Raw genomic sequence first — 27,382 nt, forward strand, 5'->3', positions numbered from 1 at the left:
GACACCATCAGTATCTTTGGGTGAGTTCTGTGTAGATTTGTCCTTATCGTTTTCATTTTAAAGAATATACAGTAAATATAGCACTATCTCATGAGATGACAAATTTTCATCATCTTACATCAGGTTATGTTGTGTATGGTTCAAGTAAATTATGAAAATGTGTCACACTAAAAAAAATTTGCTGTTGCATAAATCACACCTGACTGATTCATCATTTCTAACAATTTTATTATGATGTAATTATATTATTTGACAGAGACTCAGTGCTTCCTGTTTTTAAGTAGTCAGTCAGTTGTTTGTATTTGTCAACAACAGGAAAGTCCTTCGGCCACATATCTTCTCAGACTTTGGCACACAGAGTCTGCAGGCTCTGGCTACTGGTGTAATTCCAGAGCACATGGAGATCAAATCATTCCATTCGATTTATTATTATTATTAACTGGTGCTGCTATCATTAATAACATTATTACATCTATCTCTCTTATTATTTTCATTATAACAACCAGTCTGACAGACCTTAAATATGATGGTTACTCAACTGTTCCTGGTCTCTCTCTCCTCTCACTCTGCTCCCTTAAAAGTCGAGGCAGATGGTTGAGTCTGGTTCTCCTTGAGGTTTTTCCTGTTAAAGGGGAGTTTTTCGCTCCACATCTGCCAAAGTGCTTGCTCATTGTGGGAACTGTTGGGTTTCTCCATAATTGTGTAAGACCTTGAAATAATGTAAGTAATGGTTTTGCGCTATACAAATAAAACTGAATTGGATTGCAACCCTTTGTCTTTGGTTCAAAACATAGAGATGAAGCAAATACAAACACTGGACTCGTCATAATAAAAATTATAAAACATGATGGAGTTCCCCAGGCAGTCTCTAGGCCTATAGCAGAATAACTAAGGGATGGTTCAGGGCTCAACTGAGCAAGAACTAACTATAAGCTTTATCAAAGAGGAAGGTTTTAAGCCTTACCATAAATGTAGATTGTGTCTGCCTCCTGAACCCAAAGAACCCCAAAATCTTTTCATCAGTCATGGAAAAGACTTGTTCCCTTGACTGAAGTAAAATAGTAATTCTGAAGAAAATCCACAGGAGGTCAGTATCATCACAAACTCAGCACCAAAGCTGCCATTGAACTCCTACACTGGCCTCGCTTCCCTTTGTATACACCATCCTGTACATCCTGAATACATCCTTAGTTTACAATCACATCTACAACTTCACAGAATAACATTCACTGCAACATACAACTATGGCTGTGATGTTGTTCACAGCAGGTTTTCTCTGTCATTATCCATCCGTCATCTGCACTGTTCAGTTTTCCAGCAACATGTGAAAGTGCACATGTAAGGGTGAAGGCAGTGTAGGTGTAATGGTGAGGTTAAATTATTAGTAATTCAATTATCTCTATTATTGTCTTAGAAAACTGTGAGGGAATGTAATCAAATTCTTCATGCGAGTATAAAAGGAATCTGTCTGAAGTTCATACAGATGATTTTGTGACAGCGAGACTTGGTTTTGTATAAGGTTTCAAACATGTTAATGTTATGACTAACAGAACACACTGATGTTGTAGAAATACATCAGATTTATTTCTTAGACAGAGATAAAAAAAACCGTCACATTAATTTAACCTCAGCATGTCTCTTACAGTGATGAAATTAAAAGGGCCTGGAATATATTATATTAGCCCAGGTTAAGACAAAGACCAAAAGCCTTGAGAAATCTACAATCGTTGAACACAATTAGATATTATGTGGCAGCAGTGGATAAATCCTGCAGATACAGCTTGACCTTGAAATGTGGCATTATAATCAGCATGGTTTGACTTTTTCTGAAACTGCTGATCTTCTGTTCTGTAGACAGAGACACCTTGTTAAAGAAAGAGGTCAGAGGAGAATGGTCAGACTGGTTGGAGAAGACAAAGAAGCTGCAGCAACTCAGATAACCGCTCTTTACAACTGTGGTGAGCAGAGAAGCACTACAGAATGAACACAGCCTTGAGGTGGATAGTCTTCACATCAGGTTCCACTCCTGTCAGCCAAGAACAGATGTGTGAGGCTGCAGTGGACAAAGACTCTCCAACACTGTACAGTTGTAGACTGGAAAAAGAAACTGGAAAGGATTCCTGCTAACGCTGCAGATGCTCTGAATCTGGAGTTAATTGTATAAATCCATAGAGCCATCCTGCCCTTTTTCAACAGTCCAGAGATGTCTGAGTCTGTCTGTCAACATTAATACATCGTGATATATATATTATCTTGGACCTTAGATTTAAGTTTATTGCTCACTTTCACTGTCCTGAAGTTAGAAAATCCTACTTTTGGCAATTATCTGGGTGCAGCTCTAGTGGGGCGACCCATTTGCAGCCACTTGCTAGTCGAGTGTGTATCCTCAACTAGCAAGTGGCTGTAAAGAAAAGGATCTGAAAAGCACATTACGATTTTACAATGCCTCCAATAATGGGTAACAAAAATAATTAGTAGTTATAGAGCTAGAAGTTAGTTACGCTCCTTTTAGAAAGATTTGGGTTTTGACTTCACTCAACACTGAGCCAGGGAACAGGAGCACCAGACAATTTCATTCATTTGAATCTTCTTCAAAGTTTGCTGTTGCAGATACATTTTCTGTTGACATTGATTGATTTATGATTTGTTTACGAGCAATAAGGAAACACAATATAACAGCAGTTTCAAACCTGAACCTCTCACAGAAATGGTGAGAGACTTATGTGTGTGTACATGTGTGCGAGGCCCATTGTTCTCTGAGCCATTGATTACACAACAAACTGTAAATACCATCGGAGCATTCAGCTGGAGACGAAACTGTGGCTCATCTGAGCAGAGCTGGGGGTGTGGAAAGATCTGGAAGAATTAAGGAGAGAGGGCGAACAGCTGATTGTTAAAACTACTGCATTCAGATCTTTGTGAATAGCTACAGTTTCTGTCCACACTTGAAAAGCTGTAAAGTTCTAAGTAGATATAAAGATAGACCCCTGTTTACGTTTGCTAAAATTTTAAAACAAGTTATTTTGTTAAGAATGATGTCATTTAGAAATAAAATCTTATTATATTCATTGAGTGATTCAGAAGTCATCACTGCATTTCCATGCATTTAGGCTGACTTTTATGAGCATATGGTTCTCTGTGATTAAAGGATAGATGTGTTAAATAACAAACAAACTTTAGTGCAGTATATTTCTAACAAATGTGTGATTAATCAATATGTAGATAGAACTGATGCGGAGTGAACCTGAGGCTTCTGGGGGGGGTTTGGCTAATGGATGGAAATATAGAAATATAACAGCCCAGCTGCAGTTTGTATTGTGTCAGAACAGGGGTGCCACATGAATCCCCATCAAAAGTCCATAACAATATCAGGCTTCAGATAACTCCTCTGATGTAGATTATATTTTTCATTTGACCTCCCCCATTCGCCTTGCATTGTACAGTATATGTATCCTGTTGCCTTTGAAAAGCCATCAAGTAAAGAGCATACAGCAGACTACAGCCTCATTATATTTTGTCCAGACACAGAGTTCCATACACATAGATCTCTTGAGTAATAAACATTAAATATTAAGCATATCAAGTTAAATAATGATAAGTATGAAAACAAATTTTTGAGACCCTTCTACAAGAATGAATAGTGGAATAGATAGATCATTAGAAAGATTTTTTTTTTAAACATAAAAAGATCCAAAAAGCTTTGCTCCACTGTCATAAACTAGTTTATCTACCTCTAGAGGCAGACAGTACTAAAAGGAGATGACAGAGGATATTAGTATGAGAGACAAAGTAAGGAGGAGGGAGGTTAGGGTTATTACGACAATGATGATGAAGGTCCTCTTGTTTTGTCCTCTTGTCTTTGAAATGGTTATTTGAACCCAAACCACAATCTTCCCTTAAAACTAGTACTTTTAGTCTACACCTTACCAGACCTACTACTGGTATACCCCTAGTTACTATGACAACAAGGGTCCCATACGAGTTGTAAGGTTGGATGACTTGTTGCAATAACATCAGCAAAACCTAAACTACTGAATGCAATTGTGAATAAATCTGATACTTGTTCTACCCACATTGACTGCTAAGCTATTTATTCACATTTTATTAATACTGAACTACGGCGTGTCCAAATCGCACCCAATTTGAGTGTCAAGTGTGATGCCAATAAGATGAGTGATTCGTGAGATATGCATTTTTTTTGCCTTACTGGTGGAGTAAAATACTGTATCTATAAACATTATACCAAGACGCGACTGGTTCCCAAAAGTAGAGAATATGGGACCATAGCTCAGGATGATAAGTAGTCTGTCTGCTGCAGGAAATCAAACGTTTGCCTCCACCCTCTCACCTTCCCAGTCATACGTATGTGCCTCACAGAAAACTGCACACCTCCTCCCACTCCCTCCCTGTGAAGAGGTGCATCAAATTACAGCCCGAGGAGAAAGAAAGCAGGAACTCCCAAACTAATAAAGTTCAGGCCTTCCAGGCTGAGAGGGTTTCAGCACACAGTGAGTGTACTGTTGCTGTATTTGCAGGACGAGTAGCAGCCACCATGTTTCACTGCATTCTCCAATTAACAGGTTCCAACTGCAAACCTGAACACAATAAGAAAATGATAACATGGGAGAAGTGCAAATGTGGGCACCAATTGCAGGCTCTCATATGAAGAATGATGACAAAAATAACAGTGTCAGCATTACTCTCCAAACCTCAAACATTTGTACACATCATCGGTTTTGGGAAGAAGTCAGTGATATTAACTGTTCAGGTTTGACGCCACAGACGTAGCAGCAGAAGAGTGCTGTGGCTGTCCATTGGGCTACTGGAAATTATACTGTATTTACCATATGCAAGTGTTTGGCACAAAATACTCTCAAATGTTTCTAGCCCTAGCAGCATGTGTGGAGTAGGAGTGTACCACTGGGATGGCTTCAGCCTGCAACAAGCCTTTTTTCCTTTAAGGGCCCACTGCAGTTGCTGCGGTTACCATGCTTTTTGGACTCTCTCTCTATAATTGACTCTTGGTTTTCAACCTGAATTCTGCAGTCCTGCACAAAGCAGTGATTATTCCTGAGCAGCGGATGGGTTGAGGGGTGGGGGAAGGTCTGGGGTTAGGAGGGGCTTTGAATGAATGCCACTACATTCTCATGAAGCTGGTTGGCTGCTCATTCTTTGTCTCCAACCTTCTGAAATCCCACAGTGCCTGACTGAAGCCACAGAGCACATGAGTTTGATCCAATCATCACAATGACAGATGACTAAATTGAACCAGAAGAAGGGGGCCTCTGCTCAGTACCCCGTCGCTAAAAATAACTGCTAATGCCTCTTTAAATGGTCATTATTTCACAAGACAGCAAACAGCTTAACAACACGAAAACTGTAAAAACAAACAAACACTGAAAGCACTGAAGACAACCATTAGTGTCCAAGAATAAATGGATATGTTTGATGTCTGAAGACAGGAAGCTCCATTCTCAGTTATAGTATTGTGGCGAGCGCGTGTGAGAATGACAAGTCTTGCACAGAGAACTTTCTTCCAACACTTTACTTGCGACCCATGCAAGCATTTTACATGAAAGGTAACTGTACCCCATCACAGACACTACATCCCACAGTCCCGGTGGCTGCACAAGTGAACTCAAATGAACACAACACTACCAACCAACAAACACAAATACACAAAACCCACATGAACCAAGTCTGAACACCAACCAAATATCAGTCAAAACACATAACAGTCCCTTTAGCCCTTGCAAGATGTTGTCCTATCAGAGCGACCGGCTCACTGATCGCTACAGTATGATTCATTCTAAGTTGAATTTGTAGTGCAACATCTGTTTGAGTAATTTGAGATGTGGTGTTTGATAGATAACAGACCGACGGGGATTAATACAATGCTATCTTCTCAAGTTAAACTATTAGAAATTTAGGATCCGGTATTTTCTGAGCTGGCCTGCACCCGAGCAATCTTTTTTGTCTGTCACCGTAGCTCTGACTGAGTCCCACTTGCTTAACTGAAACACTGAACTGTGTGAATTGGTCATGAACTAGAGGTGCTGTCTCTTTGACAAACACGCCAAACTCCGACACTGTATTACTTTCAGGTCCCTTCCTCCAACAAAAAAATGAGACTTGGATCACTCACTCAATGAGTCTTTTCCTCTCATCACAGCACTGAGCAGCACAGATGAGTCTCACGCTGACGTCTTTAATAACAATGGACTTGACGATGTGCATTTGCGTTCATGTGGCTTTACCATGTGAGGAATTAGGCCATTTATCTTCTGCTAAATCAGACTCCATGTGAGTGTATCCTGCCAACCAATGACTTGAATCAGTCTGCACATTTGAACTGAGAAATGACCAGATTGTTTCAGGAAGTGACTCAGTTCATTTCACTGAAACATAAGATTTGTTCTTTTGAACTAATTGTTAACGAAAGACACAACAAACCATGCAATGCAGGATGCCCAACCAGTCATCAGATACCCTGCTGCAATAGTAAGTTGGAATGACTGGATGGATGCCACTGATGGATATGAAAACTCCTCTTAGTGCACGAAGGGTTCTACCCAGAGTCCAGCACTCTTTGAGACGGTTTCTTGAGAGCAAAGAAAAGAACGAGTGTGAGAATTAGTAACTGTCAGAGCCCCAATCCAAGATAAGGTGCATACATGAATTAATGGCAAATGGTAAAATGGTCAGTATTTTTATAGACCAGGAAGATGGCTCCTCAGGATGAAATGCTGACAAAGTGCCCTGAAAGCACCAAGAAAATATCGAAAGAGGCCAAGCCCCTCCATGGGATGTATCAAAGTAATGAGGAAGTGGCTGAGATCAAGAAATCCTACAACTGGTTGGATAAGGCTGGTCTGAAGGATAGTAGAGGCTCTGATGATGTCAACACAAGAACAGGCCCAGAGCAGCAGATTAGAGGCTTGTTCGATGGTTTTTAATATGCCTTTTTATAGTGTTTTCTACAGAACATGCCTCATTTGTTTGTTGGCTGCTGTAATTTTTCTTGATTAATAATGTACTTTGACCACCAAATTCTAATCAAGTCATCATTAGATCCAAGTGAATGTCCGTGCCAGAGGTGATGAAATGTCATATGGTTGTTCTTGTTATATCATGTTCACAAGAACGTGAGGTTACCATGAACTTGACCTTTGACCACCTGAACGTTTGTACCAAATTGGAAGAAATTCACTCCATGTGTTCTTGAGAAGTTGTATTCAAATGACCAAAAATGTTTTGTAAGGTCAGTCACCTGGAACTTTGACCACAACATTCTGATGAGTTCATCTGTCTGTCAGTCATCTGGCAGTCCTTTTGCATTAAATTTGAAAAAATATTCCCATGATGATTTATTGAAATATGTTCACAAGAATAAGACAGATGGACGGATGGACGGATGAAAACATGCCTCCGTCCACAGGCTGTCACCAGCGTGGAGGTATAACCATTATTCCCATTTAAATTTGACCTTTTTAGATATATCAGCAGAAGTACCAATAACTCTCTTACCTGCCTTCAAGTCACTGCTTGTTGCATATAATCAACCACTAATATCCATTTCAAATTCACAAACCCATCAATAAAGTAGCATTTTCTTTCAATATGGCTGGACATGTGAGACAGTCGTAACAATAGTGTGCAGACAGGCTTTCAGAATTGAGAATTTAAGGTTTTATTTATAACATACCATTTTCTTTACAAACCATGTAACAGTGGACTGTTTTGCAATGAGTCACCACAATAAATACTGTTTGGGAATACAAGGGGTAAGATATGAAAATATAGGTAATGTAATGGCACATGGAAGTCTAGCTACAAAATTGGTCATCTGCACTATCTGATATCCATCAGGATTTACATGCTCACCACTTTAAGAAAAACTATCTAGCGATTAAATGTGGTACAAAAAAGACATCAGGAATAACAGTATCACAAACTGTGGCTGGATGTATGAATACAGACAGAACACAGTGGGAGAAGGCACATACATCAGCCTTTTGTTGAGGATTACACATGGGAATGGATCAGCTAAGTTTCAGTCCATGAATAGACATTGGAATGCAGCAGCTACATCTAATGCTACTAGACCATCTGTCAACAAAGTAATAACTACTTCAGTGTTCCATCTTTTAAAAAGTGGGTATTAAAAAGAGTGCTCTTCAGCTTAAAAACATGTTCATCACTGTATTTCTCAATATGCTATGATACTACAACTTCTTACAACCTTTGCTGCTCAGATGAAAGAGTCTAGGTCAAGAAGGAAAACACTTGAGCTTCAAGAGAAAAGACTAGTGAGGATAGCAAAAGACTTGCTCTGTTGTGTAGATAAAATACACTTGTTAATACTGCTCTGAAGGTGAAGGTCACCACTAATAGTCAATGCCCTGGTCATTGTAATGGGAGCTGTAGTTGTCATGGTAACCTCCTTGGTACTCCTCCTCCTGGAACTCGGCCTGATAGTCACTGTCGCTGATCTCAGAGCCGTTGGTGCCAGTGCCCTGACTACCATTAGTGTGGATGACTGGCTCTGTTGGGGGAGCGCAGTACTTGGGGTCATAGACCTGTCGACCCAGACCGTACACACTCATGCCCCTCTGGGACGCCACCTTGTTGGTGCCCATCTGAAGGGAGATGGTGGAGTTGTCCAGTGGCTGTTGCGCCACCTTCTGGTCAAAGATGTCTCTTCTGGTACCAGGAGCCGACATGCCCGCCTGCAGGAAACCAAGTAGTGTCACAAATTTTACAACATGATGAAAGCAGTGTACAACTGTATTAAATGCTCCGTTCTAACAGAATGAAAGTTCCCCCTAGGAATGTTAATGATTCATCAACGATGGATTATCTGTCATTCATACCACTCAAGATACTCAAGACACTAATTTTGGGGGTAATGTCACATTATTTCAGTTTAAAGGGCCAGTATACATCCTTACATAATAAATCATTATTAGAACATTGTACATGGTCTGTATTTATATAGAACATATTATTCTAGTCTTAATGAGCACTCAAAGCACTTATATGCAGCTACTTTCTCTATCACACATCATTCATACACTGCCGACACACTTCAGTATGTGGAATGACGGAGATGGGGATCATACTGACGACCTTCTGGTTGTGGACGACCCACTCTAACTCCTGAACCACATCTCATTATAAATAATTCTTACAACTGGCTGTGGCTCAGGAGAAACAAATAAATAATAAACGTTTTCTCACTTTCTACTGTTTGTCTTGCAGTCGTGGTTATGAAAGTTAAAATAATGCGTTTTAAAGGTGTTCATTCTGCACCATCAGCAACAGTCAATATTTAATGTTCTAGCTCATATGTGCATCTCAAAACTTGGATAAAGTATAATCACAGCATTAAGTCATGGCCCATAAAAATGGTTACTAAGGAAGCCTTGACACATCTAATATCGCTTTCAATAGCGGGGGCTCATGGAAAACATGGAGCGGCATGGAGGCATAATCAAACCAAAACTTTTTTCATCTATAGATATTAAATGCAATTTTTTTTTAAAAATGTAAACAATTCTCTGCTTCTAGCGGTTTCCTCTCTGTCCCATAAGAAAAGCATTGAAAGAGGACTGGGTTTTAACCTGGCTGGCTCCTTTGTTGGTTCCCATCTGCAGGCTGATGGTGGTCTGGTCAAAGGGCTTGTCAGTGTGAGTCTTTGGATCATACAGGTGCCTTCTGGTTCCATAAGCAGTCATTCCAGCCTGACTTGCACACTTGTTTGTTCCCATCTGAGGACAAAAGGAGCAATAAGATCTCACCAAATCCAATCACATATCATACAGCATGTGATCTGATGGCTGTCTGTGTAAAATGAGCCTAAAATGAACCACTGACATTTAGTTTCACTAGGTGTGTTTCCACAAGAACTTTTCCCTTGGTACATCTCCCAAAAAATATCCCTGCTCGAGACATGATACATTGTGAAGGCTCAGAAACTTGGGACTTGTAGAACCATAAATTGCTGATTGGTTTAGTATGCTAGCCTTTAATGCACCATTGTTATATAAGTGGTGATTTTAAGAGTTCTTCGACTTTAAGTATTACCATAGACTGCCTTTTAATAGTCCCATTATTGTTTGATTGTAAGGAGAGACTAATCTGTCTATAAGGAAAATGTTGAGTCTATTTGTTAAGTTGTTATTCCCGATAATGAGAATTTTATATTATGTATATTTCGGAATCGGAAATTATTGCCGATAAAACATCCGATAAACCTGGTCGCGCTCATGACGTCATTCATCCATTCCTGTCCATACCAGTGTGATGTGTTTGCGTCAGAACAAAAAACTGCGTTGCCATTGTGGAAGTTTTTCACACTTTGTGAGAGTGACTGTAGGATTGCAATTTGCAACAAATGTGCAAATTGAAAAACAAGAAAAACTTTAACAATAGGGGGGAAAAAAAGGCCAAAACAAGTGTCAGTGCAGCAGTGCCGCTAGGGAACTCTGAGCCATGCTCGCCGCTGGCTTCAGCTCTGTGCGGCAGGCAGGAGCAAGTGTGGGCCCCGACCGGGCCCGCAGACGCTCCATCAGCGTTGTCTTCCTCCCCGCCTGCCTCTGGAGAGCCTCCAGTCACCGTCTACTCTCTGCTGCGTGCTCCCAGTACGTGGCTGCGAAGTCCTCCACCAAACGTACCAGCGCCATCTCCGCTTGCTGGTCCGCGTCTCTGGCTGCGTGGAGCCCCACATTGGGTGCCCCTGTGGTAATAGACCATGCCACCTGGGTCTCCCACACACAGCCAGAGACGGTGCTGGTTTTTTTTCATCATCTTTATTAAAGTCACCAGGTGAAAACATCAACTTACAAACTCTTAAACTTAAAGCTGCTGGCGACTAGCTTTGCAGCTCAGTATTTTATCTGAATTTCTATTTTAATACATTGACATGTCTTATTTGAGATGTCAAAATATTTAATTTAAGTTCTTTTGAAGGAGAAATTTTCCTCTTTTTCCTTTTGTGATGCACTTAAAAACTAAACGAACACACAACTGAGTCAGAGCTCTTTTTGATGTGTTCACAATGGAATATTTGCTTCCTATAATTTGCAATTCTATCCTCAGGTGTGCATAAACTACAGGCTATGAACTTCTTTTTAAGAAACCTGAAATTATTATCGGTATAGGTATTGGCCATGTAATTAGCAGTTATCGGTATCGGAAAAAACTATATCGTGCATCACTAGCTATTACATAACACCAGCTTAAAGTATTTAAGTCTTAAGATACCAGTTAATGTGTGGGCCTCAAGACGCACTTAATCACCAGCACATAGTTACCTGCAGTCCAATGACACACTGACCAGCCTTGATCTTCTCATCGTCAAAATGTCGAGTTTGTTTGTCTGCGTATTTCACCCCGATATCAATCTTTGAGTCCACACCTTTGGTCTTTGCCTGACAGAAAGAACATGGTCATCAGAATGATGCGACACTCGATTTTTGTCCAATAAGAATGAAAGATGTGTTCTTCAGTAGACAATGACCCTCTATACTGTATGTTCACTCACCATGCTTGCCAGTGCGAGCAGTGTGGTCTGGACTTGAGTCATGTTCCCATTTTCAAATAGATCATTGGCCTCGAAGATGTCATTGGGCTTTAGACCATAAGCCAGGATAGCTGTGATGAAATTCCCAAGGTTTTCCAGCTGCAGAGAGCAACAGAGAAAAGTGTGACTGATAAGGGGTGGAACAGTGTCTCCTGAACAAAGGCAGGAACAAGCAATAACAGCACATATAAAGCTGTTAGTAAAAAGCAATGAAAATACCATGAGTGAGTACACTTTTCATTAGAGCGTGATGTGCAATAACTAGTCTTAAAGAAGCTGAATGTCATCTTTATGAAGTTGACCTCTGAGTTGTTTTAAATTGAAACCCCTGGATTACTACTAGCTCAAAACAGGTATTACCTTGTGCCAGTTCAACTGTGAATGGTTGGTTTTCTTTACTGAACCCGGTCGTATCTTATTAATCATTCTAAAGGAAGGAAAACAAGTATGAGAACATGTCAGTGGGATACATTTGAACACAATTTCTGCCACAAGACATTGGCCTGTGACTGAATCATGCGGTGTGATGCTAACACAGCAAAATTTTGCCATCTCTGCAATTTTGAATCGTAACACCAAAGCCAGCAAAAACACGCATGCAAACACACGCACATACACAGAGGACTTACTCGCAGAGGATGACTCCGTCCTTTAACCCCTTCTGGAAGTTCTCTCCAATAGACATTCCTGTCACCTCCTCAATCCAGAAACGCAGTTCCTCCTCCTTTTGTGGATCATATTTCTGAGCAATCTGAAAGATAAAATATCATTTTAAGTCTGCATTCTATTTTGGAAGAAAAAAAATCCATCTGTATCAAAAAAAATTTTTTATAATCCAGCTGCAGTATAGGCAACTTAGCAAAGCAACCCCTCTATGATGAGAGGAGAGTGGAATCTGAGTTCCTGAATGCCAAGAATTCCTTTTAGGTTAATGAAACGCATCAGAAGGGAAATGTATATCCCGCATGCACTGTGTATACCCAAATCTGTCAATGCTAACTTTTAAATAATGCCACTTCATAATGACTTCTTCATGGTGTCATTTATAACATATGATGATGAATGATTGATTTAGCTAAATAAGGTATAGATTGTGGCTCCAATGTTATTGATTTCAAAACTTGATGCATTACCATATGATCATGAATTGATTTTGATACAAACATGCTTCAGGACAGTGGTCTAAATCTACAAACATTAACAAGAGCGGCTGGTGCTAATCTCCCTCAGGTTGGCAACATTCATAGAAAAGGTTTCCACCCTGCCCTCCAATGTGGCTATTAGGAATATGTGTGTTTAAATGAATCAACGGCCCTTACTCATTAATACTCCTATTCCTTGCAGCACAGGCAGAGGTGGAGGGAGGGCAGCAATTTTCAAATCTAACCTATCAATCGACCCTTGACCTAAACAAAGTTGTAGCTCATTTGAAAGCCTCATCCTCAGCTTTATACATGCATGCAGGAAATCACAAAGAAAAAAAACAGTTCAACATGTTATTACATATCAATTATATAATTTTCACCTAACCTAGAAAGATAGTCTGGATAACTCACAAGAAAGCCCTCTGGAATGCCAGATTCTCCTATTATTCATTATTAATAGAACAAAATTTAAAAACAACCCCATGTTCCTCTTCAGCACTGCAGCCAGGCTGAAAGAGAATCATAGTCCTATACGGATCCATCTATTCATTTAACTCTTGAACCCTTCTTCATAAATAACATTTTAACCATCACAGAAAAACAAACACCACCTCCTCCTTGTGAATAGCAGAGGTACACTGTCTAGTGCAGTGGCCTTAGAAACAAGTGTAGCACCAGAGTATCTTTATCTAAACCAACAACTTGTCTATTGAAATCTTACTGTACAGTGAACCTCCTCCCACTGGCTTTACAGACTCTGACTCTGTTAACTGACTACAAACTGAAGCTGACTCTTTATCCTGCTATTAATTAGCAAAGAAACACAGGAGAGAATTCATCCGCTGACCTTCTCAGACTCCCACTGAGTCCTACTTTCCTGAGGACAGAGCTGCACTTACAGTACAGGTTTAAATTGGTCTGATAGTACCCCTCTCTTTCACATCACTTTCATAAAATGTTGTTTTCTCTTCAATGTGGTATCCTTCAGTGTTTAGTGCAATTCTTCAGGTATCAATCCCAAAAACATCAGCACCCATTCCATGTGTGTAACATGTGTGTAACCGGGCTGCTGAGGCTCTTGAGGTAACAGGAACAAGAAACTAGATTGATTAAATTTCTGGACCTTTTTGTCGAGCTTTAGCTATTACAGCCCTCACCCTTTGGATCTCTGCTCACTGAACTCAGACACACTACCTCTCCAGCTTCTTTTAAATGTCACCTTAGAACTTCTCTTTTTGATATTATATTATCTTTATCCGCCAATCTACAAATTTTGTTTTTGCAAGTTGCAGCAAAATGTTAGAATGTATTTTCATTCTAAGCCATCTGTTAATAGGAGGGTTAGATGGCTGCAGAAGGATAAACATAGGGCAAGTATACTTTGGAAGGTGGAAGAGACTGGTGCATGCAGATGTTCTAAAACCAGCAGAGAGTTAATTATTGTTGTTTGATCAGACCAGTGCAGGCGGATGCTGCAGCTACGTGACACGCAGCTCATGGGGGAAATAGCATACTTTAAAACCCATGGTTTCCAATTGGTGGTAAATAACTCAACACTTCCTTTCTTCTCTGAGCTGTAACAGTGAAATCTCAACACACACACATGTCCACATCCATAATTACACTCAGAAAACATTGGACATTGACTGTGCATTTCAAAAATTTGTATAAGTAAGAAGTGGTTTAAATCAATTAATTCTTTCTCAAATTTCACAGACAAATACCTAATGACGTCAAATGGGTTTCACTCAGAAGGTATTCCCATGCATCCAACACCTGTATCTCCTGCTATAATCACTGTTCACTTACATAGAAAATAGAGGATATCTGCGCATGATGAGGATAACTCAAAGGACAAGTTCATTAGAAAGAACATCATTAAACATATTTCAAATAAAAACAAAAAACTGACAATTCCCAGAATCTCTTAATTAAAGACATGCCATAATGAGAATAGGGCTGTATAAATATTAAAACAAAGCTGTCTTCAATCTGTGGTATTGCTCAAGACTACTATCATGCTAACAACAAGAAATATTCCAACATGACTCAGAGTAAAAGGTTAGATGCTCTTGTTTGGTATTATTATCAGGACTCAAATTTGTTTTCTAGGAAAAAATGTGGGACATTTTATGTCAGTGGATTTTGAGAACACAAAAGAACCCCATTGAGAGGCCAAAGAGCTCAAATGATTAGAAGGAAGGCATTTTTCTCTTTTCTTCTCCCAGCAGCAGTTCTTTTGGAGGAGCATTGCCAAGAACTCTCAGAAAGAAAAGTCAGGCATTGGAAAAAGGGATATAATTCTCTTGATGGAACCATTAAAATGAGCTTCTGAGGGAAAACTCTCGAAGGTTACAATTTGAGCAAGCTTGAAGTGAAAACCAGACAAACCCCCTCCCGATTTCATCTTTGTACCCAAAGGCATTTCCTGATGACAGCACAATACTGCACACATTTGGAAAATAGGTTAAATGAAGTCATTGCTACTGGCAATACAATTATAAGAGTGCACAATCAGGGGTTACATAGTTTGAGTCAGGGATTTAGCTACATGGTTCAACCAGGCTGAAACACTGAGTATGATAACAAAATCACCCAAACACAGCGGTTAATCAGTATGAAGCTGATTGGCATTTGTCATATCATACATGACTGAGTGCTGAACCAAGGCTGAGCAAACAGAGAGATTCATTAATATGTAACCACCTCTCAGCTAAAGAAACACTCCACATACCACACACTGTGGTGAGGGGAGCCATGTTATCAACTGGGAGTAAAAAAACAGAAGCAACAAGTACATATCAGGAGATAAGAATAGATTTTGGACTTCAACTGGTACACCAACAGGAACTGTGCTGACAGGCCGATAGCCAATATTCTGTTTTTACCATTACGTCATTAAAGCAGGATGAATATAACATGGCAAGTTAACAACTCATTAGCTGTCTTTAACTGGCTAGCCCCGACATAAGCTAGCTTTGAGGCTAATTAGGATACCAAGTACCTATCCAATACCAGTCAATTTAAACATATGTGGACTTATTTCATGTAATTTAACAGCTGTATGCTACAAACCCTATATGGATGCGATGATATATATATGAACTCTCGATAGTTCTCGCCGCTTGTGAAGTGTGTGCGCGCAAACATGCCAAGAAGATGAAAGTGGACATTTGGGCTAAAAACATGGTTCCGAGTTTGAATATCTGGGCTTACAGACACTTGGATGACACCACAGGAGCAGTATGGAGGCACTTTTTTCTGTTGTTTTTTTACATTTGAAGAAGTTGTCCCTATTTACTTCAATTGTATTGGATTTGGCTCCAACACTGTTTACCCCCGAGAATCCAAAAGTGTTTTGTGGACTCAAACACTTCACCCACCCCTCCATCGGCATAGTGGTGAGTAGATAATGAGTGAATTTTCATTTTTCGGTGAACTATCCCTTTAAGTGATGACAGAGAGTCTATTTTGTGCAACGGGGAGCTTGTGGTAAAAGAGTCTGACATCCCGGAACTTGCTAAGAGAGGACTTGATGTCACTAAAGGTTCCAATGCAAAGTAAACATCAGGCTGAGAGAGAAGTGCTCTGGGTTGAGTAAGAAGGCTGTTCAACATGCATTGGATTCGTCCTGACAGTGCCAGTTGCTGATAGCAAAATTCCCCAAACAGACCACCCTTGACGCCAATTACAGCTAAACAGGTTCAGGACAGACACCAAATCGACCTATTTGACATGACAGGATGGAAAGTTACACATGGGAGAGCGATCTACAAATATGTCCTTATTGTACAGGATGTGTTCAGTCGATATGTGTGGCTGAAGCCATTAAAGGGAAAAAGTAGTCACCAAATAGCCCAGCATTTGTCAGATATTTATATGGAACATGCACACACAAGCTCTCGACCAAGGACACACGTGTGGTGCGCGGGGTTCGCGTTAGCATCGGTTGCAGACTTTTAGGCATAAAACCTGGTGTAAATGACGCAGTTTCAAGTTGAATATGAATGTCAGGGCTTGCGGACACTTGGATGACACCACACGAGAAGTATGGAGGCATGTTATGTTTTTTCTGTTGTTTTATTACATTTGAAAAATTAATCACCAGTTACTTCTATTGTACTCGACCTTTCTAAATGTAAAAGCTATTAAATTTGCAGGAAATTATGTATTATGTTTGTAGTAGGCAACTGCTATTATGTTTGAGGGATTATTACATTAAAAGCTGCAGATTTGTATTACGTTTGTAGTTTATTACATTGGCGAGTGTCACACAGGTGTCTGGTGCAACTCAATCCAGTCACAGGGGACGTTGTCCTCTCTGTTACATCGTCTGTTTACTGTGTGTTCTCTGTTTTCTAGACTGGTCAGACTCTTCAACTTACTACAGATATTGTTTCAGAGTTTAGGAGAACAATTTTCTTAGTATGTGATCTATGTTCCACGCTACTCTGCAAAGAATTAAAACAGTTCACACTTTGATCAATTTCATTTCAGTTAGGGGTTAGAAGACATCTGTATATGTATGATTATTATCATCAACTGCTGCTGCTATCATTAATAACATCATATTATTTATAAATATCACTTACCGTTTTTATTTATTAGTCTTATTTATTAAGATTATTTTCATTAGAACAACAAGTCTAACAGAGCTTAAATAAATAAACTGGTCCTGATCTCTCTCCAACACCGATTTTGGAATAACAGTAAAGTATAGCATTGGTCGTAAGGAGAATTACATTATATAAGTATATATACACTTTGCAAAATGGCACTTCTAACTTGGTTAAAGCTGCTGCTGTCATGAAAACTGGTACTAGCAAACACTGTTCTAGAAATATTTTACACTGATGTTAGGTGTAAACTATTGACCTGGGCATTTTGCTATTATCTGAACTGTTATTAATTCAATTGCTGATAAAATAAATTCATTTAAAATTATCTACTTTGACTTTAATACAGCCACCTCCCCCTGTCTGTAATCCTGAACAATGCCCTACCCACAACATTATAAGATTTGTTGCATGTCATGAGCAATAGATTATCAACACTGGCAGCTAAACTATACAGACTGGTAAGAGTGGAGCAGCAGTGACATCTGTCGAAGTTAAATTATTTTATTGCCTTAAATTATTTTATTGCCTTTTTATATTTCTTTATTCTCTTGTCTACCTTGTTCTGACCAATAAAGTTTGATCTTATCTTATCTTAAATTAAATCAGCGCCACTGCACTGAGGCGCATTACTCCGCTGGTCAACTAGTTACTCTGCTCCTCTGATGTTTTCTAATCGCTCACACTTAGAACTGATCTTTATAAAAACCTGCTGAATTCATATTTATGTTCCTGGATAAACGGGGCGTCGCTTCTTCTGCAACAAAGAAGTAAAAGTCCTCTACGTGTCCTAATAACTTGTGATCAGTGATGGTGTTTATTAGGGCTGCATGATATATCAAAAATCTATCGACATCACGATATCAAAGTGCGCAATAGACGTATCGCAAAAGACGGCAAAAACTGCATTAATTGGTGTTTCATGCGCCACGCAGTCACACTCTGCATATCAATATATTTGGCTAATCAGATGGAGCCCTGCTGCCCTAGATGATCAATTAAAGACATTCAGATCACTGACAGGTTTTTACATCCAGAAGAAGAGAATAGAGAGAAAACAGAGAATTTGAAAACAGAGATTGAGGCGGTGAACATGTGTGCACACACAAACACACCTGCGCATAATATATCATCAATCAAAGGTTGTTGGGCTGGTGGCCGATTGGACAATTCTAGCATATCACCCAATCCAAATCTGAATGTAAACTGTGGAACTAGAGAGTCCCTAAAAGAAGGAGAGAGCTTTGAGTGCTTGAGGAGAATTCGTAGGTAAAAAGCTGCTGTAATAAAGCAAATATCTAAATTAACGGGATAGATATAGAGCAGTAAAAACACAGTAACACTAGCAAACCGAAAGCGATAAATACATTCGGGTCCGTAACTTTTCAGCCAGTGCATACAACTAATAATTACAAAAATACACTTACATTACACAAAGAGGCACAACTGTGTGCCGGAGTTCTTTCAGTCAGCCTATGGTCTTCTCCAACGCTCCAATGCTTCATACATTCTGCTTTCACTTGCAAGCTATCCCAATGGCATCTTTATATTTTTTGTTTTATTTGATTTGATCAAACTTAGCTCTTAGAAGTTCATTAAATACAGGCCTTACTCCTTAGTCCTTTTAGTCACAAGTGAGTCTGTCTATGTACTTCAGTATGATGCAATTTGGTCCTCTGTCAGAAGATCTGCTTTTCAGCTCTGCCTTGTTGAACATCAGTTACAACCAAGTTGTTGGTCTTTACCTCTCTACCAACCCCTCACACTCAAAAATCTGTTTCCTGGATGCAACAGCCAGTTGCCCACCCACTGGTAAAGAGAACAAAAGGGGGTGAAAACAAACAGAAGAAGTCAGTAGTATTGTCTGCTGTCTGTTGATCACACTAAATCTCATCACACCTTTACAAAAAGGGGAAGTCCATCGCATCAGGTCATCGCTTCATCTAGTGTCTGGCAGAAAATGTACAGCATTGAGAAAATTTGTACAAACTAAACCACAAAGATTTATAAAACTGAGATAAAACTTCCATTTTTAACAAAAACAACAATCTAAAATAGTGAATTAAATAAGGCTCCCAGCTATAAATGCAGCGAACTGAGATCTCTGATTTACTAGACTTGAGCCAGAAAGTGCTGTCATTCCTCCCCTGCTCCATGGTTGACTGACTCGGTCCGGATGACCTGCTCACTTATCAATCTCTTCTCTCCTCATTCTCCGTCCTCTATCTCTGCAGCCAAAAGCACTTTTTACCAAACTAAAATTCAATCCTCATTTTCCAACCCCCAAAAAACTCTTCTCCATATTTTCTAACCTCCTTGACCCCCCAGTCCCCCACCTCCTTCTTCCCTTCTACCAAGCCACTTTGTCAACTACTTTACAAAAAAAATAGATGACATACGCTCCTCATTTTCAAATCCACATTCTGTAATTACCTTTCCATCAACTTCATCTTCATCCCCTTCTCTTTCCTCTTTCACCTCTCTGTTGCCCAATCAAGTTCTTACCTTGGTAACCTCCGACCACCCAACCACCTGCCCCCTTGACCCCATCCCATCTCACATTCTCCAGTCTATTGCTCCCGACCTTCTTCCTTTTCTCACCCATCTTAATAAAACTTCCCTGTCAACTGGCTGTTTTCCTAACTCTCTGAAAGAGGCAAGAGTAAACCCTCTCCTGAAGAAAACCACCCTCAACCTGTCTCAAGTAAACAACTACAGACCTGTCTCTCTTCTTCCCATTCTTTCCAAAACTCTCGAGCGAGCTATCTTCAATCAACTCTCGTCCTATCTTCACCAGAACAACCTACTTGACCCTCACCAGTCTGGTTCCAAGGCAGGCCACTCAACTGAGACTGCCCTCCTTGCTGTCTCTGAGCAACTTCACACTGCTAGAGCAGCCTCTCTCTCTCCTCTGTCCACATCCTTCTAGACCTTTCTGCTGCATTTGACACAGTGGACCACTAGTTCCTTATTTCGGAGGTGGAGGCATGTACATCTACATAAATCTTACCCAGAAGCTTTGGGTATTGCTCGTCACTGCTCTACTTCTCTGGAGTTTCTGATAACACAGAGACCATTGTACACCACTAAGGAGTGGGGGTGGAAAGGACAACAACCATCATAGCTGCTGTCACTATATAATTGCTAACTGGAGGTGTATACTACTGCTCGATAGAAAGCTTGGTGACATAAACGCTCATAAGCTATACCAGGAATTATCTTTACAAGGCACTGTGTTCCAAAGCCCACTAAATCTCCAGACATTGTTTTTTCCACTTCAGAGGACTTTTTTTAACCATGCATAACATAAGTGGTTCACAAAGAGTGTTTATCATTTCCAAGCAAAAATGTTAAAACTCTAACATACTTCATTTAAACTCATTAACGTACATAAACATGTTTATTCCACAAAGCATTCCTAAGGGTGAGCTACAACTTACTCATAGCTTAAACACATCTACTATCCAGGCTTGAAGCACAGTGAAAAGCCAACTAAGCAGAGTAAAAAAATGCAGAGACAGCCCAAGGGATAGGGTCCTGATCAAGGGGTTTGTGCTGAAGAATTTCAGGAATGTGATGTGCACAGCTCAGAGAGGAGCATGGATTACTGATCATGCATTATGCAATGGAACACAGATGGGCCCCTGCCTGTCCTATACCTTTTGTTTTATGCACTCTTTGACAGACGACATTTCACTGCAATGAATGGAGCATATGTTGTGGAAGAAAATCTGTCATTAAAATTTGGAGACAAATGTAGAACACTTGCCTTAAAATGGAAAACAGAAGTTTGAACCTCAAAATCCAGAATTCTGTTGAATGTATCCAGCTTCATACTGGAATACTTTATATGGAAGAATAATAAGAGGCCAAGAGTGGACACAGGATTTTTGCATTTTTTAATCAATTTTTGAAGTTCAAGTGCACTTAACTAATAAAGCACGCTGTTGTGATTTATGCTGTTGAAAATATTAACATTTTGGCAGTAGGGCTGTGATAATCTCAAATACCAAGAGAGAATATTTTATATAGCCTACATATGATGATCCATATAGTTTCAGTATAGTTTTAACTATTCTTGAACATGAAATTGTGACCAGAAGAATCACCATACTGTTTGACATGATTCTTTCACAAGTACTATAAGAGGTTAGTGGTAATTGAGTCTTTTATAGATATGGTCTGCAACATACATTTGCAAAGTACATTTTCTGGTCCCTGAAAGACGTACCACAAGCAAACTTTTAACTTGGCTGGCCTGAATAAACTTGTGTCTGTGTCACATTCACTCGAGGTGAGCAGCTTCACTAGCCTAACGATTCGATTACGATTCACAGCGATGCATCTTGATTAATAAAATCATTCAGACCAATATGAACTCTCTTTATTTAGAAAGTGCTTTAAAGATATTAATGACTACAATTGTGCCGCTATTTACAAGTAAAGTTTTCAATTCAAAAATCAGACTACAACAGTAAATCTATGACAGTGGTCAGTGCTCTTTACACTGATTTGACATTTATTCCATTTAGACTTATGTGCTGCACCTAAGGCTTAAAGGGACAAACTGATTATTGCCTTTACTGTATCAAGGTAAGCCTGGCCGCCCCTTAGGAGCGCCACTGCACTGAGGCGCATTACTCCACTGGTCAACAAGTGACTCTGCTCCCCCGATGTTTTCTAATCACTCACACTTAGAACTGATCTGCTGAATTCATATTTATGTTCCTGGATAAACGGGGCATCGCTTCTTCTGCAACAAAGAAGTTAAAACACAGTGTTACGTTGTAATCTGCAGGAGGAACCTCTCTTCTGTCTGCAGGAGTGTGTGTGTGTGTGTGTGTGTGTGTGTGTGTGTGTGTGTGTACGCTTGTCTCTGTTACTCTTCACACAAACTGATAATCATATGTATTTAGTGTGTAGCAGGTTTAAACATGTGTCTCATAAACTCTAGAGAATCAAACAAACACAAAGTAAACGTCAGTCCTGTACGTGTGCTAATAATATGTGATCAGTGATGGTGTTTATTGAACGTAGCGGAAAACGTGAGTCAATTATGTTCAATCACTGCATCGATGCAGAGTCGTCCAAGTCCGCATCGCGATGCATCTAAGAATCAAGACATTTCCACACCTCTAACATTCACTCTTCTCCATCATCTTGATGCTAATTTCTTGCCTTCAACCGTCTTGAAGAAAAGAAAGTGCTGTCAAAATGACAAAAATATGATCTGTGATTTGTGACAGAGCCTAATATGAAACCATAGAAGTTTTTCTGTTGTCACACATTATATATTGTTACATGACATAGTCCTATCTAGCAGTGGTATGTTTCGATTAATTTACATATTCTCTTCAAATGTTATTATGGTTCAAAATGTATAAGATCGCTTTTACACTACATTAGGTGAAGCAAGTTGATGTTAACACAAGCAGTCATACATAAATTTTACTCTGGACAACGTGTTAATGGCAAAATTCCATCAACAATGCTACATTGGATCTAGTATGTGGAACAGATGCCTGGGAACAGCACCAGACAAACTGAAGCAGATCTGATGTCACTCCTTGAAACTCCTTGCTCAAAAACCTTTACCAACAGCATTCGCACTCCAATCTTGCCAAACAGTCTAATGTTCAATCAGAACTTTCCAATCAAACCAAATACAACAGTGCCCTAAGATTATTGTCAACATACAATTTGCAGTTAAAGGTTCAGTCCCCACCATGAAACACAGTCAGAAATCAATTTCACGCGAAAAGTGAATTTAGTGGAGCTTCCAATCACATTACACAAACTTCATTGAGAGTCATGATACTGTGGATGTCCCATTGTTTTCTGAGCACTATTTCCAGAACAGTTACTAGGTGGACTTTGTGGTTAGATTGTTTTCTCAATGGCTTTTGCCAAGGTCAAGACTAAGCTTGGAGTGCCTCTCTAGTTAAGCTCATAAAACTTAGTACACCAAACAAAATCAACAGCCCTATTCAACTTGCAAACTTTAGCCCCTTGTTTTTGAAATGTATTTTCCACTCCATTTCACCTCTGTAAAAACATTTTAACAAAGACTACATAATAATCTTCATAAAAGTAGGATTTATAGCAGGGCTGTGGTATTTGTCTGCTCAGGTTTTAGCAAGATGTACCAAATAAGCTGGCAACATAGTAAAAATCGGCCTATATACACATAACAGAAGATTATATGCAAATTGACCCACAGTAACACACAAATAACCGATGTGGTTTCAGAAGTTGGTGCTACTTTTTTTCACAAGCTACATAATTCAAATGCTGATGGTCCCATTTTAGATTTCTTAAGATAAGCATCTTAAATGATTGATTTGATATAAAATTAACTGGGAGAATGATGAATGATTCTCCTGAAACTGTTTTGGTATCGATAGAAGAGTCCTCAGTGTCTGGGAGTTGTTGGAAAAACTAATGATTTGGGGTCACAGACACACCTAACAAACAATGTTCCACACGTTATTTGTGAGAGCTGATTTGACTGCCGATAAATCAAATACAACTGACAGTCAACACTGGATATGAATGGGAGCTGCACCTAGAATGTTTTCTCCTGAGCTTCAACAACAGATCTGTTATTGACAGAGCTAACGAAATATTTAGTTTTTTTTCTTCATCTGCATGTCAGAACCCAAGAATCACGAGTGCATCCAAATAATTTTGCACATTAGCACTGTAATTTTCTCTCATATATGGAGTGAGATGCTGCCCTGCTGAACACGGCCTTCGTAAAGGACGGCAGCTTTGCAAATATATGAGGCTGAGGTGGACAAGTACACTTACTATCTACATCAAACAAAGATGACATTGGAATCATCCACTAATCTATGTGCTCAGAGACCAAAGAACTCAGTTCCCAAGTGGCAGTTCTACTCCTGAAAGTTCAGATGAGTCACTTCCTGTCGGGGGAATATTTTCCACAGTGACCTTACACATGCTTGAGATTGCAATGGAATGACCACTAACAGACAACTCTACTGTATTACTTCTGCATCACTCTTCTGTTTCTGTTCTAGCCTGTAATTTCAGTTCTGGCTAAAATACCATAGAAGGTTTGACTTGAAAATATTGCAGCTTTATACAAAAGATACAAAAAGAAGCAAGCAGCATGCTTGTATGAAGCTCTAATAATGTGGGTAGTTGCTTGACTAATTATACATTACCAAAACATGTTGTAAAAGGGATGGAGTGTCACGGCTAGGTTGGGGTTCGTATTATGTTCTGAGACTTGACTACATTGCGCATCAATAGGTGTAAAAATGTCTAAGATCAAAAGTATGACTCCATTTTCTCAGGCTGCGATGCAACTTAAAGGGCCCATATTTTACACCTTTCTGGGATTTAATTTTAGGTATTAGTACCCCTAAGATGATATATCAGTGGATTAAAGTCGAAAAAACTGCTGCAATGTGTATTTCCATGTCCTCTCCTCTGCCTCTCTCTGGAGCTGCAGACAGAACAGGCTGTTTTCGCCTGCCTCTTGAGCCCCTCCTCTGATTGGCTGACTGCACTTTGAGTGGCACGCTACCAGGCCTATCACCGGTCTCATTCTGGCGCATTCACTCCGGTAAACACAGCTGAAAGTTGTTATGTTTGCAGCTATAGAAGACCAGCCACATATTTCAATCAATCAATCAAATTTTATTTGTATAGCCCATATTCACAAATCATTTGTCTCATAGGGCTTTAACAAGGTGTGACATCCTCTGCCCTTAACCCTCAACAAGGGTAAGGAAAAACTACTTTTAACAGGGTCAAAAGAACGTAGAAACATATTTACAGTCGGTAACAACAGGAAGGTTCTGAACTGTAAAGTTACACCGTCCTCATGTTTGTTCAAGCTTTAGCAGGACCCTCGGACAATTTAGGAGTAACGTCCTGAGTTACAGTACAGAGTGGTTACTCCGTACTGAACACAGCAACACGGCACGTCAGAAGAAATAAAGCGTAACCGCTGGTTTGAGGGTCTCTCCTGACCCCCTTCAAGTAATTACGGATAGTAAAAGCCCAGAAAATGTATTTTACACAATATGGGCCCTTTAATGTAGGGAAAAAAGACATAACTGCCAAGGCTGTCCAAATGACAATTTTGTATGGAATCGATTAAGAGCAGAAATGCTTAATGTTCTGCTGCAAGAAAAAAGACCACAACTATCGTCCTCTGAGCATTTAAAGCTGTCTAACATTACAAAGCCACGTTTAAAATCCCCTTCATCTAAGAATACTGAGGAAGGTGCTTTAAAATGTGACGTTAACAAACATCAACATTTTGCCAACTATTACCAGGAGGTACAGCAGTCATCTAGTACTGTGAAGGTTCATATTTCGATTTTGGCTTTTATACATTTTGGTTTATTGATATTACACTAACAAACTATTTCAAGTTGAGGTAAATTGCTTTAAATGTTATGCTGTTAAACTGCTTCACGTGTAAAAATGCGAATGTGCAGAAACATCAAACTTGATGACAAAGAAAACTTCTGTTGTGGTAAATACATTTGTGGGTTTTTTTCTGAAACAGCTTTAAGTAGTACGCATGAAGCTGCGTAGCACCCGAATGCACTTCTGCCAGTTCTTTTAATATGAAATCACATTAAAGTGTGCCCATACTCCAGGAGCCAGCCACACACCAGCATCTGGTGCAGGATCCTTCCTGCACCATGAGTTCACATAGGAACTGCGTCATAATAAACATCATTTTGTGTTTAAACGACGTTAGACTGTGCCTTATAACATCACAATAACTGCGTTAAATCCTTAAATACGGTTAAACTTGCTCTAGTGACCTAATCCATAAATTCAAAAAAAAAAGTAGGCTTTCATCATAAGGAGATTCTATTGTGTAAGTCCAGTGTGTTGACTAGTCACTGTAAACACGCTTTGCTGATCTGCAGCCGTTAGCTCACATTTGAGACAATACCCGCTGGAGCGAACTTTAACTTGTCCCAGACTCCATTCAGCTCTGCACGGAGGCCTGCAGCGGGACCTCCGCTTCACTAACTGGGCACATTCCACTCTGCTCTCTTTGTCTGCCTGTTGTTCCATTCGGGGGTTAGTCTCTACTCGGTGTGCGTGCGTTTCCTCTCTGTACATCACTGACCAGCCGAGCTGAGAGAGGCAGAGGAACAAATCGGGAAAAGTTGGGAAAGTTTACTTCATCGTCTGCTTCAGGCGAGCGGACATTAAAGAGGCGCCGTGCTGAATAAAGCAGTGCTCGCCCCGTTGCTTTTCTCAATGTGGAGAAAGACCCGAGAGGAAAGTGGTTGAGAGTGTGAAGTTAGAAACGCGTTCGCAAAGCCCCTGGTTTCCCTCTCAGACAAAAGGGGAAAGGTCGCTTACTTTGCTTCTGACTTCAGCAGACAATCCGTAGGCTGGCCCCTTGTTGAAATTAGTCATTGTGTTGGTGTGTCCCTCGTGAAGCCAGCAGAATACCCGGAGCTACAGTGTAGCACGGAGCCGTGTGGAGAAGAGTCCTCTCAGGCAGCAGCAGCAGCTGGTGGCCCCTTCTACTGCAGACCGGTCCGTGGGGTTCACGGAGAGGAGGGTCTCACACGGGGAAGAGCGTCTCACAGGGAAGAGCTGGCTCTCACACTGTGGGACATCTCAGTGTTTGCTGGAAAAAACACAGTCAAATGATTGACGTGGACGAAGCAGCCAATCAAAGAAGTCGATTTGTCTCGGGGCCACTCCCTCTCCAGATGCTCTCGTCCCCGCAGAAGTAAGCGTCTGAAGAGACAGGACAACACTGATACACAATTATTTATAACTACATGAACGCACTTCTATAAACTGGGCACGGATGAACTGCTGCTGATTCAAAGGCTGCAGAGGTGTGCATTAGGGTTCGTTTTCTTCAGTCAAGCATGTCAGAGAAATCAACGAAATCAGGAGGAGTTTGGTTGAATGATATGATGAATTCATTATCAATATACTCTTTATTATATCCTGAAATAAAATGTAAAATTTTCAAATATTAAATTTTTTAAAGAATGTGTAGTTTTTGCCTCTGG

The 27,382-nt window shown here is 40.0% G+C and overlaps 1 protein-coding gene across 1 annotated transcript; it reads right to left on the bottom strand.

Moving 5' to 3' along the window:
* Positions 1–7,674: 7,674 nt before the first annotated feature.
* cnn3a (calponin 3, acidic a) lies at positions 7,675–26,997 on the bottom strand. Its single transcript, XM_035142573.2, has 7 exons — positions 26,712–26,997; positions 12,214–12,335; positions 11,945–12,011; positions 11,546–11,683; positions 11,316–11,432; positions 9,624–9,770; positions 7,675–8,729 (listed from the first exon to the last, which is right to left on the bottom strand). The coding sequence occupies exons 1-7, from the start codon at positions 26,766–26,768 to the stop codon at positions 8,388–8,390; spliced, it is 990 nt and encodes a 329-aa protein (XP_034998464.1). The 5' UTR covers positions 26,769–26,997; the 3' UTR covers positions 7,675–8,387.
* Positions 26,998–27,382: the final 385 nt, after the last annotated feature.

This window comes from Hippoglossus stenolepis, chromosome 19, assembly GCF_022539355.2.
Source record: "Hippoglossus stenolepis isolate QCI-W04-F060 chromosome 19, HSTE1.2, whole genome shotgun sequence".
In the NCBI taxonomy this organism is placed as follows: Eukaryota; Metazoa; Chordata; class Actinopteri; order Pleuronectiformes; family Pleuronectidae; genus Hippoglossus; species Hippoglossus stenolepis.

What these genes read in the sequence shown, in the direction of transcription:
- cnn3a (XM_035142573.2), bottom strand. Translation starts at nt 26,768, where the DNA reads ATGACTAATTTCAACAAGGGGCCAGCCTACGGATTGTCTGCTGAAGTC. An exon ending in CACAGTTGAACTGGCACAAG is followed by an intron (nt 11,684 to 11,944) that starts GTAATACCTGTT and finishes TGCTCTCTGCAG; the next exon opens with CTGGAAAACCTTGGGAATTT. An exon ending in AGTGTGTCATTGGACTGCAG is followed by an intron (nt 9,771 to 11,315) that starts GTAACTATGTGC and finishes TTTTGTCCTCAG; the next exon opens with ATGGGAACAAACAAGTGTGC.